Here is an 18,087-nt window from a genome sequence, read left to right as displayed (position 1 = left end):
AGGCAGAGAACAGGAAACGAGGAGCCGTACTGACATTCTCAGCAGCAGAACATCACTGGACAGAGCAGGGGAGCGTGTTCTGAAAGAGGGCTGCAGGTGAGAATGGCAGGGAACAGCCAGACTCAGGCCTCCGAGTCCACGCGACTTTCATTTCTGTAAATAACAGTACTAGAATGTAACTGTGTGTGCTCAATCATGTCGGACTCTTTGCGACCCCATGGACTGTAGCTGCCAGGCTCCTCTGTCCAGGGGATTTCCCAGGCAAGAATACTGGAGTGGGTTGCCATTTCCTACTCCAGGGGAATCTTCCCAACCCAACATCTAACCTGCGGCTCCTGCACTGGCAGGCGGATTCTTTAGCAATGAGCCACCTGGGAAGCCCATGGTTCCTCTGAGGTCCACTTATATCTGGAAGCTTGAACACAGACCAAGGAAGGATGGGTGGACAGGACACAGAGCCTGGGAAAAGATCAGCAGCCAGTCCAGGTGACCATGGGACCCTAGGCCTGCTGACTGAGAAGCCACACACACACACAGAGCCAGACCCTCTATCCTAACCCCTGAGAACTCAGCTCTTTGGGTCTCCTCCAGGCATGTCCCTTACGAGGCGGCACGAGAGGCGCAAGGCTGTGTGAGCCCGTCACGCCCGCATCTCCGCCCTCCTGCCTTCAGGCTCCCATGCAAACTCACTTCCAACAGCCCCGCTTGGAGCATGCTGACGCCTACAAGAGGAGCACTAATGCCTAAAAGAAGCCCTGGACCCACTGCCTAAGACACCAGCAGACTTCCATCCAGGGACAGGCTCCTCATCTCCCACTTTCTAAACAGTAATGGACACCACGAAAGGTCCCTCAGCTCAATGGGAAACTCTTCTCTACAGCATGTCATATGCAGCCCCACAACCTTCAGCAGAGCAGAGCTTCACAACACGAGAGACTCTCTAAGCATTTATTGAGTTGACATCAGAAATCTCTGTGCTCCTTCATGTCTCAACACAACTTGGAGTGAGCCTGGATGTGGCCACTGGAGCACTGGGAAGGGGGTTCCAAGACTGAGCTGCCCCAGGAAGGCTTGTGTGGCAGAGGCTGGACCCTCACAGATGGATCCACGTCGGGAAGCAGGGGACCTTTGGCCAACCCAGATAGCTGAGTCACATGTGGACATGGTGAGGCCTCGCCGTCTCCCAACAATCACCACGTGCCCTGATATGATAAAGTGTCAGATAATGCTGCTGCCAGGGATGAGGTGAAGACGGTCTCCAAGATGTGGGCAAAGCCTCCTGAAGCATCACCACAGGTCACTGTCCATCCAGCTGGCATTGTTTCAGCGACTCCTTCTCAGCAGGCAGAGCACAACCCAGGTTAGGTGTAGATGCGGTAGGTTCCTGGAGCAGCAGGCTGGGAAACTTTCAAGGTTTCTTGCTTCCATTTCTCAGTCATGTGGACCTCCACGTGGTCAGTGGATTTGAATGAAACTGAGGATAGGGCATTAAGTAGGAGTCAGAGGTCAGAGGTAGTGCTAGTCCAAGACTCAGAAACTGGAAGAAACGTGACCAGGGTGATCATGGGGTCAGCAGGATGCTCCAAGGCAGCACCAGACAGAGAGTCAGGCTGAAGTAGCCCATTGAGTCTGTATGAGAGGCCTTACTCACTCTAGCAATGATCCAATCCTTGTAGAAACTCACTTCTGTATAAACTCCTGGATACCCTCTGCGACCACAGCCAATGCCCCAGCTCACAATCCCCACTTGGACCCATGAATTATTAAATTCACAGACCAGGGGACCCCCAGAATCTCCCTAGATAAAGAGAAAGAGACAAACACAGTGATGGAAGAGGGACAACATCATGACAGCCTTGTAGCCCTGCAAGGCACTGGGAAGATGGCGTGCATGGGGCTCTCCAGGCACCACGAGGGCTCCAGCAGCCCTAGGTTTCCATGTGTATGAGATCTGAGAATTGATAACATTTACCCAAGTTGTGTATGGCATCAATAAAGTCTATACCAAAACCTGAATATTCTCAAAAAAAAATGTATGTACCCTGAGACATTAATAATGAATAAAATCCTTACCTGTTTACATTGCCTGTCACTTAGAAGAGGCTATAACACATGACTTGTATTACTGGTATTTCATGCCTGACTCTCCCCTCCTCCCCTGTCTCACTCTAGGCAGCATGAAGTCCTCTCTCCTGAAGCATCAGGTCAGACCAGCCCAGCAGGGCCTTGGCGGCTTGTCCCCGTAAACCCTCAACTTGAAGACAGGTGGCAGAGGCACTGCCAGACCATGTAGGCCCTACTGCCTGTGGATGAGGAACACCTGGGAGGACAGCCAAAATGCAAAGGCAGCGAAGGGCCCATGAACTCACCTGGCAGGCATCCTTTCCTCTGGAGCTGGTAGCACAGACAGCCCCCTCCTTGACCACATCAAAATGACTTTCCAACTTTTCGCTGAGCACCTCATTACAAGTCTCATAGCGAAGAATGTTTAGCTCAGCCTCCTGAAGCTCTACTGTAGCATCTTTTGATTCGTCTGTAGAGAGAATGTAGGAGTAGTTTAGATCTGCCTAGTGGGACAAGACAGGTGCTCCCGGTACCCACTCTGGATCTCTAAACAATGAGTTCACATACAGACACCCTCTTAGGGGCAGTGGATATTGTTCCCGTTTGACACTACAGGACATGAGGCCCAGAGCTGATATGGCCAGAGGAGTGGTAAGACTCAAAACCAAGACAGGTAGAGAAGAACTAATAGAGGCAACCTGAGAAATCAAAACTAAATATCTGTCACTCTGAGCATCATTAGTAATAGCAACAGGTGTCCTGTCCATCAGTAAAGTATTTTTAGTTTAGAGCAGGATCAGACTCTCAAGACACATAGTACCCCGAAAGTACCAAATCCACCCTCTCCCTAGGGATAGAAGTCTCTACAGTTTCTTCCAGAAGCATCCAATGGCCTCTTAAGTCACAGGAAGCTCCCTGTTCACCAAGACCAGTACTTCCAGTTGGGACAGCTCAGATTAGCAGACAGATCAACATCCCCTGAGTTTAATAATCCACCCTGGAGAGAACCCACTGTGCTTGTCTCTCAAGACCCCAGGTCCTGACATACTAACAAAAATTTGTAACACCATCAAATCACTCCCACCAGCATCTTCTCCACCCTCCTTTCTTACCTACTTGCTAGAAAATTGCCTCCCTGTCTCTCCCTTTAGTTTGGAGGCCCACACCTGGGCACCGGGCAGCCCCTTCCCTAGCCCAAGTTTGCTGCCATCTTGCTTCACAGTCTCACCTTCTTCATTTACTTTTCCCCATCCAGTCACCCAGCACTCTGTACCAGCTTGGACCATGAAAGCCTTTTCAGGGAGGCACACGGGTTGGATGCTCGCGGAGAAATTCACAGGGAAGGCGAGCAGAGCAAGGGCAATGTCATTTTCGATTAGTCCGACAGGATTAAAATATTGGTGGATAACGATGTCTTTGACTGGGACCGTGACTGCCCTTGTGGAGGTATGCTGCAACTGTGTGTCTCCCATCTTCACTGTGTATTCCACATGGCTGCAGAGAGATCCTGGAAGCTCTACACTCCCCTTCCACATCTTCTAGGCTAGGTGTTATCCTCGTCCTATCTCCAAAGCTGCTCATCAGTCACCTCCCTCCCTCCAGACCACATCCCTTCCCAGACCCCCTGATCTAGCAGTTCTCAAAGTTTGGTCCCCAGATGAGCAGCACTGACGTCATATGAGGGCTTGGTAGAAACACAAATTCTCAGGTCCCACTCCTGACCTACTGAATCAGAAACTCTGGGGTTGGAGACACACAGTTATTGTTTTAACAAGTTCTGTGGGTATACCCATGCTCATTAAAGTTTGAAACCCCTGAAAGTAAAGCCAATTGATCAGCTACAGTCCATTCCCCTTAAATATTTCCTTTTGCAAGTCTTTGCACATATATTGTTTCCCAACTGGCATCTCTCCCCATTTCTTGCCACTTGACTTGAAGGCTAATCCGCACAGGCTTAAAAAAAAAAAAAAAAAGTAGCTTTGAACCTGATTTGGGGTTTTGACTTTCCAGCCTATCAAGGGCCTAACATTACCTACCTCTGACTATAGCCTGAAGAGCTATAGTTGGGACTGTGACCCTTGGTTTCAGATGAGGAAGAGGAAGCTCAGGAAGGGGTTAGGACTGGCTCCAGGCCTGACCTGAAGCCAAAAGCCCAGAGCCCCCAAAACTCACCCAAATATGCAATGGGCTGCGGTCAACACCCACCGACTGGCAATGAGGGAGCCTCCGCATATGTGTCTTTGATTGACCTGCAGGCTGACCTGCCACGGCCACTTCTTCTCTGCCGCCGGCCTTCCACCAACTATCCTCGAAGTCCGACGGCCACATGCTAGAGCAGGTCAGTGAAGGGAGAGGACTGAAAGTAAAAGCCACTGACACCACTGCCTCTAGAGCCTGATGAGCCTCAAAAGTCTCAGAACCCTCAGAACAACGCCATGTCCCCTCCGAGCCCCAGGCCAGGTCTGTATTCCCCTAAGACTCCTCAGAGAATGGCCATGTCCTCTCAGATCTCAGGGGCAGAGTTGGGTCTGCTCAGATGGCCCAGGGAAAACTTGTGCCCCCTGAGAGTCTCCTCCCCAAGGGCAGGGGCACCTGCCCCTCACACCGGGCTATTTTCTCTGCCACAGGGCTTGGCCAGGAAACATCACCTGAAGGAAAGAGGGGTTTTGGAGTCTCTCCTGGTGCCTGTGAGGGTGTCATAGCCTTGTATGAATCAGAGTCCTTTAAGGTAAATGCCACCAAATTAGGGGCTACCGAAGTCATGCGGGATTCAGGGGCCCCGGAAGTTCCCGGGGCTCCTGGAGGAGGCAGCTTCCAACGGCGTGCTCCTGGGTCCTCGCGACCACCCCCCAAGGTAGGTGGAGAGGGTGAGGGCAGAGCTGCCCTGCCCTGCTCCCCATCCCCGCCCACCACGGCCTCACTGAGCCAAGGTTGAAGGGCCAGGAGCCAGACCAGGAGGCCCAGGGAGCCGCTGCCGCTCTGGAGCACACCAGGAGACGCCATGGCACCTCCGGTAGTCGCCTCCAGGCTCTGCGGCGCCCCCTGGCGGCAGCTGCACGCCTGCCTTCCTGATGATGGGGAAACAGGGCTCCGTGGGGGGAAACCAGTCCCGCCCCGCCCCCACCTGTGGGGTCATCAGTGGGGCGGGGCCTGGGCCAGGCAGCGCCACAGAGTTGTGACTTAGGCGAGTCCTTTCTCTTCCCTGGCTCTGAGCCGACTCATTAGTGAGGGGCTCCCAGATGCCTGCCATCCCCTGGCCAAGGTCCCTGGCCATAGAGAGTGACAGCCATACCACTGCCGCACAGAGATGCGTCCATCACTCCCTGTAGGCCTGGATTAGGCCTTTCCTGGCATTTCCCTCCCCTTCTTGTTGGCAGTAAAAATTTAAATTCCTCAATTTAAACGCTGCACTGAACGTTAGCAACACTGAGTTAGGCATGATACTGATATCTTTTTAAAAACCGACATCCACATTTAAAGAACCATTGGTAAAATGCAAATTAAAATCACAGTGAGCTATCACTACGCATCTAATAGACTGGCTAAACCTTGAAAATTGTGACAACACCAAATACTGACACAGATGCAGATATGCTGGACCACTCATACACCATGGTAGGAATGTAAAATATTATAGCCACTTTGGGAAACAGATTGGCAGTTTCTTATAAAACAGAATGTGCAATTACCATATGACTCAGTAATTGCACTCCTGGGCATTTATCCCAGTGAAATAAAGATTTATGTACACACTCATACAGGCACAAACACACAGATACTTTGACAAATGTTTATAGTGGCTAAATTCATGGTAGCCAACATCTGGAAACAACCTTGTAATAGACAGAATAATGGCTTCCCAGAGAAATTCCCATTCTAATCACTAGAATTTGTAACTATATTACCTTACATGGCAAAGAAAATGTGATAAAATTTACAACTCTTGGGAAAAGAAGATTAACCTAGATTGCATACATAAAGTAGCCACAGTGCTTTGCAGTTCCTCCTGTCAAGAGACAAAATCAGGGGCTTCCTCAGTGACTCAGTGGTAAAGAGTCTGCCTGCCAATGCAGGAGACATGGGATTGATCCCTGATCTGGGAAGACCTCGCATGACGTGAGTAACCAAGATGTGCGTCTCAACTACTGATTCTGTGCTCTGGAGCCTGGAAGCTGCAGCTACTGAGCCCACACGCCACAAGTACTAAAGTCTGCGAGTCGTAGAGCCCGTGCTCTGAGATCAGAGAAGCCGCTGCAATGAAAAACCTATGCACTGGGACTAGGGAGTCGCTCCTGCTTGCCACAGCTAGAGAAAAGCCCTCACGGCAACGGAGACTGCACAGATAGCCGAAAAAAAGAAATAAACTAATTTTTAAAAGTCACTAGGAAGAGAACTCAATAGATTTTTGAAAGAAGAGAGAGGCAAAGTCAGACTGTGATAGAAGCCGCCACGTCGGGCTGTGCTGGGCTCAGTCGCTTCGGTCATGTCCGACCCTTTTTGCGAGCTGATGGACTGCAGCCCGCCAGGCTCCTCTGTCCATGGGATTCTCCGGGCAAGAATAATGGAGTGCATTGCCATGCCCTCCCTCCTTCAGGGAATCTTCCCAACCCAGGGATCAAACCCACGTCTCTTACGTCTCCTGCATTGGCAAGAGAGTTCTTTACTACCAGCACCACCTTGGAAGCCCCACTTGGTCTATCAGTTCAGTCGCTCAGTCATGTCCGACTCTTTGCGACCCCATGGATGCAAGGCTTCCCTGTCCATCACCAACTCCCAGAGTTTGCTCAAACTCATGTCCATTGAGTTGGTGATGCCATCCAACCATCTCATCCTCTGTCATCCCCTTCTCCTCCTGCCTTCAATTTTGCCCAACATCAGGATCTTTTCCAGTGAGTCAGTTCTTCACATCAAGTGGCCAAAGTATTGGTCGGTATGACCTGGAAAATCCTATGGTGCTAGAGTTTGCTGTGGTGAATTAAAATGCTTGTAAGAAGTCTTTGCTATGTCGTAATTAGAGAGTCACAGTATAGAGCCCTACAGTTCCAAAGCAAGACCACACTCTCTGCTGCAAAGAAACTATATTCTCTGAAAAGCAACTTCTGGCACACTACTGAATCCGAAAAAGAAACTAAATGCCAGACCACAGGACATTATGTGACTAAGAGACCAGTGCCTCCTATTATAAGGTGAATATTTAGCCAAACTAAGTCACCTGGAGTAACAGGCAAATTTGGCCTTGGAATGTGGAATGAAGCAGGGCAAAGACGAATAGAGTTTTGCCAAGAAAATGCACTGGTCATAGCAAACACCCTCTTCCAAAAACACAAGAGAAGACTCTACACATGGCCATCACCAGATGGTCAACACCGAAATCAGATTGATTATATTCTTTGCAGCCAAAGATGGAGAAGCTTTATACAGTCAACAAAAACAAGACCGGGAGCTGACTGTGGCTCAGATCATGAACTCCTTATTGCCACATTCAGACTTAAATTGAAGAAAGTAGGGAAAACCGCTAGACCATTCAGGTATGACCTAAATCAAATCTCTTATGATTATACAGTGGAAGTGAGAAATAGATTTAAGGGTCTAGATCTGATAGATAGAGTGCCTGATGAACTATGGAATGAGGTTCGTGACATTGTACAGGAGACAGGGATCAAGACCATCCCCATGGAAAAGAAATGCAAAAAAGCAAAATGGCTGTCTGGGGAGGGCTTACAAATAGCTGTGAAAAGAAGAGAGGCGAAAAGCAAAGGAGAAAAAGAAAGATATAAGCATCTGAATGCAGAGTTCCAAAGAATAGCAAGAAGAGATAAGAAAGCCTTCCTCAGCGATCAATGCAAAGAAATAGAGGAAAACAACAGAATGGGAAAGACTAGAGATCTCTTCAAGAAAATTAGAGATACCAAGGGAACATTTCATGCAAAGATGGGCTCAATAAAGGACAGAAATGGTCTGGACCTAACAGAAGCAGAAGATATTAAGAAGAGGTGGCAAGAATACACGGAAGAACTGTACAAAAAAATCTTCACGACCCAGATAATCATGATGACGTGATCACTAATCTAGAGCCAGACATCCTGGAATGTGAAGTCAAGTGGGCCTTGGAAAGCATCACTATGAACAAAGCTAGTGGAGGTGATGGAACTCCAGTTGAGCTGTTTCAAATCCTGAAAGATGATGCTGTGAAAGTGCTGCACTCAATATGCCAGCAACTTTGGAAAACTCAGCAGTGGCCACAGGACTGGAAAAGGTCAGTTTTCATTCCAATCCCAAAGAAAGGCAATGCCAAAGAATGCTCAAACTACCACACAATTGCACTCATCTCACATGCTAGTAAAGTAATGCTCAAAATTCTCCAAGCCAGACTTCAGCAATACTTGAACCATGAACTCCCTGATGTTCAAGCTGGTTTTAGAAAAGGCAGAGGAACCAGACATCAAATTGCCAACATCCGCTGGATCATGGAAAAAGCAAGAGAGTTCCAGAAAAACATCTATTTCTGCTTTATTGACTATGCCAAAGCCTTTGACTGTGTGGATCACAATAAACTATGGAAAATTCTGAAAGAGATGGGAATCCAGACCACCTAACCTGCCTCTTGAGAAATCTGTATGCAGGCCAAGAAGCAACAGTTAGAACTGGACATGGAACAACAGACTGGTTCCAAATAGGAAAAGGAGTACGTCAAGGCTGTATATTGTCACCTTGCTTATTTAACTTATATGCAGAGTACATCATGAGAAACACTGGACTGGAAGAAACACAAGCTGGAATCAAGATTGCTGGGAGAAATATCAATAACCTCAGATATGCAGAAGACACCACCCTTATGGCAGAAAGTGAAGAGGAGCTAAAAAGCCTCTTGCTGAAAGTGAAAGAGGAGAGTGAAAAAGTTGGCTTAAAGCTCAACATTCAGAAAACGAAGATCATCACTTCATGGGAAATAGATGGGGAAACAGTAGAAACAGTGTCAGACTTTATTTTGGGGGGCTCCAAAATCACTGCAGATGGTGACTGCAGCCATGAAATTAAAAGACACGTACTCCTTGGAAGAAAAGTTATGACCAACCTAGATAGTATATTCAAAAGCAGAAACATTACTTTGCTGACTAAGGTCCGTCTAGTCAAGGCTATGGTTTTTCCAGTGGTCATGTATGGATGTGAGAGTTGGACTGTGAAGAAGGCTGAGAGCCAAAGAATTGATGCATTTGAACTGTGGTGTTGGAGAAGACTCTTGAGAGTCCCTTGGACTGCAAGGAGATCCAACCAGTCCATTCTGAAGGAGATCAACCGTGGGATTTCTTTGGAAGGAATGATGCTAAAGCTGAAGCTCCAGTACTTTGGCCACCTCATGCGAAGAGTTGACTCATTGACCCTCTGATGCTGGGAGGGATGGGGGCAGGAAGAGAAGGGGACGACCCAGGATGAGATGGCTGGATGGCATCACAGACTCGATGGACGTGAGTCTAAGTGAACTCCAGGAGATGGTGATGGACAGGGAGGCCTAGCGTGCTGCGATTCATGAGGTCACAAAGAGTCGGACATGACTGAGCAACTGAACTGGACTGAACTGAACTGAAGTCATAAACTCAGTTGGAAAAAGCAATTCATCAGTCACTGGAAGCCATATATTTGGGATTAGATCATGGCAGGTCCTGAAATCACAAGTAAGCTGTGCAAAGAAAAGGTGTAGACACCACCATCCCCCATCATGGCACTTATCTGTATTGAACTGAAGCTTCTCCGTCAGTTCACACTCATAGCCTGATAGGCAGTATCCTATGACCAATTGATGAAAGAAGAAAAAACCTGGGCCTGGCTCACAGATGGGCTCAAAATCTTAGTGCCAGCTGAAAAGAGACAGCTGTGGCACTAGAACCTCATTGAGTAGTTACGTATACACATGTATATATTCTTTATACAGCTAGCATTGCCTGTTGATAATGCCTTTGCTGACACCACTATCAGTGGACCCATGAAACGTGTAACTTACCATCATGGAATCCTGAGTAACATCACCTGACATACAGGGGCCTGCTTTTTGATCAGGAAGGTGCCAAGTAGGTCCATGATGAAACGATCACTGGAACAATCATAAACTTCATTATACAGAAGTTAGATCAAATATTGGAATGACCTTTGTATTCGTTTTCTCTGTTCTGTAACAAATACAAATTCAGTGGCTTAAGACACATTTGCTACACGTTTACTATCTTCCAGTTCCTGTGGACCAGGAGTCCAGGCACAGTTTACCTGGGTCTTCTGTAAGGCTGCAATCAAGTTGTCAGCCAGGGCCAGGTTCTCATCCATCAGGAGACTCAACTGCAGAAGAGTTTCCATCCAGGCTCAATCAGTTGTTGCCTGAATTTGTTTTCTGTTGCTGTGGGACTCACGGCAGCTTGCTTCTCCAAAGCTAGGCAGGGAGAGAAAGACACACAGAATGAGTCCTCAGCAAGATAAGAGTTTTACATATTGCAACATAATGTTAAGAGTGACATCCCACTTCTGAAATCAATCAACTTTTCAAATGTCCTTGATGGGGAAGTAAAAATGATTAATTTTATTAAGTAGTGACCTTTTGGTCCACATTTATGTAAGATTTGGGGTAATGAAATGATTATGCACAAAGCACTTCTGCTATATAAAAAAGTAGGATGTTCACTCAAGCAAACTGCACATCTGTTAAGCTGAATTATCAGTTTTTATCATGGGACATCAGTTTTACTTGAAAGAGTGACTAATAAATTGTGGTCATTTAGACTTGCATATTTGGCAGACATATGCTCATATAAATAAAGAATAAAGTTTTTTAAAAGAATCTGCAACTTTTAAGAAAACAAATGACAGTATTTGTTGCCAATGATAAGATTTGAGCTTAGAAGGGAAAAGTTTCGGAAAATTTATGTTTGCTATCATGATTTCAACACCTTTCCAATAATTAAATACTTTTCTGACAACAGTGGTAATATGGGTGAGTGTGATTTTTTGATAGTATGTAATGAAATGTGTCAACATTTGGGAAGTTTATATAACAAAGTGAACCAATATTTTTCAATGATTTACAAAATTATGCATAGTTTGAAAAGATCCATTAGAAGTGAAAGATAAACTTCTGAAGTTCAGTGTATTCCATATCCTTACTTGTCATCTGTGCCTTCTTTCTATAAAATGTTTGCTCACAACATCTATTCGGTTTTATATTTGAGCTGATTTTAAAGTACTTTCTGTTTAGTTTTTTTATCCTAATCCTTTGTTGGAGTGTTGGTGTTGGAGAAGACTCTTGAGAGTCCCTTGCACTGCAAGGAGATCCAACCAGTCCATCCTAAAGGAAATAAGTGCTGAATATTCATTGGAAGGACTGATGCTGAAGATGAAGCTCCAATACTTCAGCCACCTGATGTGAAGAACTGACTCAATGGAAAAAAACCCTGATGCTGGGAAAGATTGAAGGCAGAGGGAGAAAAGGACAATAGAGGATGAGGTGGCTGGATGGCATCACCAACTCGATGGACATGAGTTTGAGCAAGCTCCAGGAGACGGTGATGGAAGGAAAGTCTGGCATGCTGCAGTCCATGGGGTCTTAGTCAGATACAACTGAGTGACTGAACTGAATGCTTTGTTAGTAATGTGTATTTCAATTATCATTCATAATCATGATTTGTCTTTTCACTTGATTACACATTTTGATGAACAAAAGTTACTTAACTATAATGCAATCAGAAGTAACCATCTTTTTCTTTATCATTTATGCTTTTGGGGTCTTATTTTTAAAAGCCTTCCACACCCGGAGTTTTAAAGGTACTGTCCTATATTTTCTTCTGAAAGTTTTAAACTTTTGTTTTTCATGTTTAGTCTTTGATCCATGTATTGATTAAATACATAGCATGAGACAGGAATTCAGTTTCATTTTTTTCTACTTAACCATGTCTCCTAACACTATGTATTGAAAGGCCTACTATGCCCCCATTCACCAACAATGTCACCTCTTTTATGTATATACGTGTTCATAGATACTGAGTCTGTTTCTGACCTCTCTAGGCTTTCCATCATTCAATTCACCTATCTCTGTGCCAGTACTATGGTTTCTTGACCACCAGAGCTTTGGCGCATCAACAGATGAGAGAATGCATTCTCCTACCTCAACTTCTTCATTAGGGTTTTGGCCACTCTTGGTACGCCATACAAGTTTTAAAATAAGTTTGACAATTATTTAAACTGTTGAACATTCTATTTTAATTGCATTAAATCTAAAGACCATCTTGGGGAGAACTGCCATCTTCATGGTATTACCCTTTCCTGTTCATGAACTTGGGGATATCTCTCCTATTTAGATCTTCCTTCACATCTTTCAGTAAAATTTCATAAATGTTTCCATTAAGTCGCGGACATCTTTCAGAAATGCAATTTTATGTTATTCTTTTATTTAATAATGCTATCAAGTTACTTTATCAGTTTGGACAGTTTGTAGATTTTGGTGGGTTTCTATATTGACAACCAGGTCATGTACAAACAATTATATTTTTTCTGTAATGAACATGTTCTCTTTGCTCTTCATGAACATTCTCTCATTCTGTTTTGGTTAGTCCTGCCTTGCTTTAAAAAGAAAACTAACTAAAAATTATAAATTGTTTACACAGTCATGATTTTAGATATCTGTTTTTTCTTCTTTGCTCACTTTATCTGTTAAGGTACAGGCTGAAATGTGGTAACAGAGATATCCGAAGATACAGTGGCTTAATAAACAAAGTTTACTTCTCTCATACCAGTCCAACTCTAGGCAACCCAGGTCAGTTTCTGCCACCCTTAAAATGGGCATATACCTCTGCATCCAAGATGGCACCTTCATCTTTCTCATCTTCCACTTTGGGGAGGGGAAAGAGCCAAGAAAGTCTGCCCATGTCCCTTTGAAAGGCACATCCCCCCAACAGCACACGTTACTTCTATTTACATCTAATGAAACATAAATTAGAGACATGGTCCCCCTAAGCTTCAAGGGAAGCTGACAAAGGTAATTTTTAAGTGGGTGACCACACAGATCACTCAGGATCCATTTTACCTGTTTGGTGTACTCATCCCCAAACTGCTCTGGTTACAGCTACTAAGAACTCACACCTGCATCATTCTCAGGAGGTTTACCTTTGGGAACATGGAGTCTCATTACAGGAGGTGACAGGAGTTGCATTCCTACTTTTGATCCTTCCAGTCATCCTGGTTTCCAATGTGCCCAATGATTTAGTGGTACTAGGGCACAAAAGCCCAGCTCCTGTGCCTTAAGACTGGAAGAATTCTCTAGTATAACACAGATCCCAGAATTATGCTAAGCATAGACTTCAGCTATCATCACTTTCTTACTAACTTCTTCCCCTTTCCTATCCTGTTTCCTTCACACTCATACAGATTTCCCCTGAAAATAACCCTCTTAAATGTTTGGACATGAATCCCTGTCTCAGAACTTGCTTCTAGAGTAATGATCCAGTGGGTGCTGGAGCTGTCTTGTACCAGTTCATGAGAGCCAGTTGTTAATTTGCAGCAATTTTGTGAGCTATTTGTTTAAAATTACTATTGTTATTAAAAATTAAAGTATAAAGCCTACAGTTAAAGAAATTACATTAAAAACAAAGGTAATAAATAATCAAAATCCATCACTTTTTCATTATTTTACTGTATTTACCTGTGCTTTTGAGGTTATGCCTGCTGTAGCTGTATGGTAGAAATTACGTATAATGGTGCACATCTCTGCACAACTCCAGACTCAATAATGTCATGTTATTTAACTTATATGCAGAGTACATCAGGAGAAACGCTGGGCTGGAAGAAGCACAAGCTGGAATCAAGATTGCTGGGAGAAATATCAATAACCTCAAATATGCAGATGACACCACCCTTGTGGCAGAAAGTGAAGAGGAACTAAAAAGCCTCTTGATGAAAGTGAAAGAGGACAGTGAAAAAGTTGGCCTAAAGCTCAGTATTCAGATCATGGCATCTGGTCCCATCACTTCATGGGAAATAGATGGGGAAACAGTGAAAACAGTGTCAGATTTTATTTTGGGGGGCTCCAAAATCACTGCAGATGGTGATTGCAGCCATGAAATTAAAAGACGCTTACTCCTTGGAAGGAAAGTTATGACCAACCTAGATAGCATATTAAAAAAGCAGAGACATTATTTTGTCAACAAAGGTCCATCTAGGCAAGGCTATGGTTTTTCCAGTGGTCATGTATGGATGTGAGAGTTGGACTGTGAAGAAAGCTGAGTGCCAAAGAATTGATGCTTTTGAACTGTAGTGTTGGAGAAGACTCTTGAGAGTCCCTTGGACTGCAAGGAGATCCAACCAGTCCATCCTAAAGGAGATCAGTCCTAGGTGTTCATTGGAAGGACTGATGTTGAAGCTGAAACGCCAATACTTTGGCCACCTCATGCGAAGAGTTGACTCACTGGAAAAGACCCTGATGCTGGGAGAGATTGGGGGCAGGAGGAGAAGGGGACGACAGAGGATGAGATGGCTGGATGGCATCACCGACTTGATGGACATGAGTTTGGGTAAATTCCAGGAGTTGGTGATGGACAGGGAGGCCTGGCATGCTGCGATTCATGGGGGTCACAAAGAGTTGGACACGACTGAGCAACTGAACTGAACTGAACTGAATAGCTTGAAATCAGCCTGGATGGAAGTATTTCTATCACAGAAATGTGCAAATGTTACAGATCAGGACTTTTTCCCCCAAAAGAGCAACTTGTTAAAAATTTTCAGGCACCTTATGAGAATTACCTAAGGCATCAGGTCATTGCATAAGACATCTACTGTTACGAAAGCAGAAGAGAATGGATATTGGGGCTAATTAGAATGCCACATAGGCCTGTTTTTGTTAAAAGCTGAGGCAAAAGTTTCATAAAGTAAAATACACAGATCTTAAATGCATGATTTAATGTTTTAATGAAAATATGGGACCCTGTAATCACCATCTCAATCAAGATATAGAACATCTTGGAGTTCCCTGATGGTCCAGCGGTTAAGAATCTGCCTGCCAATGGGGACACGGGTTTGATCCCTGGTCTGGGAAGATTCCACATACCACAGGGCAACTAAGCCCATGCGCCACAACTACTAAGCCTGTGATCTAGAGCCCCTGAGCCGCAACTAATGAAGCCAGCGTGCCTAGAGCCCAAGCTCTACAACAACAGAAGTGAGTGAAGTCGCTCAGTCGTGTCCGACTCTTTGCGATCCCATGGACTGTAGTCTACCAGGCTTCTCTTGTCCACGGGATTTTCCAGGCAAGAGTACTGGAGTGGGTTGCCATTTCCTTCTCCAGGGGATCTTCCCAACCCAGGGATCAAAGCCAGGTCTCCTACATTGCAGGCAGATGCTTTAACCTCTGAGCCACCAGGGAAGCCCTCACCACAACTAAAGAAAGCCTGCTTGCAGCAATGAAGACCCAGTGCAGCCAAAAAATATTAAGTAAATAAATAATCTTAAAAAGAGATATAGAACATGTCAAAACCCCAGAGAGTGTCTGTGTGCCCTCTTCAAATCCATCACGGGCAACTGCAGGCCACCTGTTTTGCTTGTTTGGTCTTCACATAAGTGGAATCAGAATACTGCACTCTTTCAGGTCTGACTTCATTCACTCAACAAAATGTTTTTGAATTTCATTCATGTTCCTGTATATAACAGCCGTTTATTCTCTTTTATTGCCAAGTAGTATTTTAGTGACTATCATTTATCTGTTGACAGACATTTGAGTTGTTTCCGGATTTGAGCTATTATGAATAAAGATGCTATGAACATTCTCAAGTCTTTGACTACACATTGTTGCTTCTTTATTCTAGTCTGTGGCTTTTATTTTCATTTTCTTAACAGTGTCTTTGAAAGAACAGGAGATTTTCATTTTGATGAAATCCCATCTTTTTTTTTTTTCCGAAACGGTTCATGCTTTTCTTGTCCTATATAAAGACTCTTTGCCTACTCAAGGGTCACAGAGATTCTTCTTCCAAGTTTCTTACATTTAGTTCTATAATCCAGTTTGAGTTAATTTTTCTATATAATTCAAGGTAAGGATTGAGGTGCTTTATTTTTCATTTATTTTGTATAGGAATGTCCCATTGTTCCAGCATCATTTGTAAAAATAAAACTATCCTATCTCCAGGTGAGTTATCTTCACACCTTTGTTAAAATCAACTGGCCATATAAATGTGGATCTGTTTCTTAACTCTCTATTATATTCCCTTGATCTATATGTCTGCCCTTATGCCAATACCACATTCTCTTGATTGCTACGCCTATATATTAAGTCTTGACATCCAGTAGTTCTTTATTTTGGCTATTCTAGGCCCTTTGCTTTTCCACATATATTTTAGAATCAACTTTCCAATTTCCACAACAAAACCTCAGGCTTGAAATTTTTCAAATTTGGAAATATCACACTACCAAATTTCAAGACTAACTACAAAGCTGTAGTAACTAGGACACTGTGAAGTTAGCATAAGAATATACAAACAGATAAGGAATTGAACAGAGTCCCAAAATAGATGCACATATATACTGTCAATTAATTTTTGATAAAGTATCAATGCAAATCAATGTGAAAATAAATGTATTTTCAACAAATGGTACTGGTATTGGATAAACATTAGAGAAAATAAAACCTTGTTCCCTATCTCACACTGCATCCCAAAATCTAATAAACCTCAGACTTCAATGTAAAATTTGAAGTTATAAAGCTTAGGGAGAAAAAATAGAAGAACAATCTTTGCAACCACAAGTTAAAAAGTGAAAAAAAGCAAGCCACAGACTTAGGAATCAACAATAAAAAGATAAGCCTCTTGATTTAAAATGCACAAAAGAATTAGAAAGTTGATTCACAAAAGAAGATATACATATGATCAATAGTACAGGAAAACACGCTCAATATCATTAGTTACAGGGAAATGCAAATTAAAACCTCAGTAAGAGACCACTTCCTACCTGTTAGAACTGGCAATCTTCACCAAGTCCTGAGGCGGGAGGATATGGACCAAGAGGAAGCACCATTTACTACTAGTAGGAGCGTCGGTTCAGTTCAGTTGCTCAGTTGTGTCTGACTCTTTGCGACCCCATGGACTGCAGTACGCCAGGCCTCCCTGTGCATCATCAACTCCCGGAGTTTGCTCAAACTCATATCCATTGAGTTGGTGATGCCATCCAACCATCTCATCCTCTGCCGTCCTTCTCCTCCTGCCTTCAGGATCTTTCCAGCATCAGGATCTTTTCAAGTGAGTCAGTTCTTTGCATCAGGTGGCTAAATTACTGGAGTTCCAGCTTTAGCATCAGTCCTTCGAATGAATATTCAGGACTGATTTCCTTTAGGATTGATTGCTTTCATCTCCTTGTAGTCCAAGGGACTCTCAAGAGTCTTCTCCAACATCATAGTTCAAAAGCATCAGTTTTTTGGTGCTCAGCTTTCTTTATGAGCCAACTCTCACATCCATACATGACTACTGGAAAAACCATAGCTTTGACTAGACAGACCTTTGTCAGCAAAGAAATGTCTCTGCTTTTTAATATGCTGTCTAGGTTGGTCATAGCTTTTCTTCCAAGGAGCAAGCGTCTTTTAATTTCGTGGCCACAGTCACCATCTGCAGTGATTTTGGAGCCCAAGAAAATAAAGTCTATCACTGTTTCCACTGTTTTCCCATCTATTTGCCATGAAGTGATGGGATCAAATTCTGTGAGCTTGGTTTTTTGAACGTTGAGTTTTAAGCCAGCTTTTTCACTCTCCTCTTTCACTTTCATCAAGAGGCTGTTTAGTTCTTCTTCACTTTCTGCCATAAGGGTGGTGTCATCTGAGTATCTGAGGTTATTGATATTTCTCCTGGCAATCTTGATTCCAGCTTGTGCTTCATCCAACCTGGCATTTCACATGATGTACTCTCCATATAAGTTAAGTAAGCAGAATGACAATATATAGCCTTGACATACTCTTTTCCCAATCTGGAACCAGTCCATAGTTCCATATTCAGTTCTGTTACTTCTTGGCCTGCA

The 18,087-nt window shown here is 44.2% G+C and overlaps 1 protein-coding gene across 1 annotated transcript; it reads right to left on the bottom strand.

Moving 5' to 3' along the window:
• Window positions 1-934: 934 nt before the first annotated feature.
• LOC138424367 (serine protease 44-like) lies at window positions 935-5,067 on the bottom strand. The gene is made up of 5 exons (XM_069561126.1): window positions 4,986-5,067; window positions 4,237-4,393; window positions 3,293-3,558; window positions 2,370-2,521; window positions 935-1,798 (listed from the first exon to the last, which is right to left on the bottom strand). Exons 1-5 carry the CDS (start codon window positions 5,065-5,067, stop codon window positions 1,562-1,564), a joined length of 894 nt encoding a protein of 297 aa, XP_069417227.1. The 3' UTR covers window positions 935-1,561.
• Window positions 5,068-18,087: the final 13,020 nt, after the last annotated feature.

This window comes from Ovis canadensis, chromosome 19 (genome assembly GCF_042477335.2).
Source record: "Ovis canadensis isolate MfBH-ARS-UI-01 breed Bighorn chromosome 19, ARS-UI_OviCan_v2, whole genome shotgun sequence".
Classification (NCBI taxonomy): domain Eukaryota; kingdom Metazoa; phylum Chordata; class Mammalia; order Artiodactyla; family Bovidae; genus Ovis; species Ovis canadensis.
The sequence above is the reverse complement of the archived record's forward strand: the minus strand, read 5'-3'. Positions and strand labels throughout refer to the sequence as shown.

What these genes read in the sequence shown, in the direction of transcription:
- LOC138424367 (XM_069561126.1), bottom strand. Translation starts at nt 5,067, where the DNA reads ATGGCGTCTCCTGGTGTGCTCCAGAGCGGCAGCGGCTCCCTGGGCCTC. An exon ending in GCAGCCCATTGCATATTTGG is followed by an intron (nt 3,559 to 4,236) that starts GTGAGTTTTGGG and finishes ATCTCTCTGCAG; the next exon opens with CCATGTGGAATACACAGTGA. An exon ending in GAGGAAAGGATGCCTGCCAG is followed by an intron (nt 1,799 to 2,369) that starts GTGAGTTCATGG and finishes CTCTTTATCTAG; the next exon opens with GGAGATTCTGGGGGTCCCCT.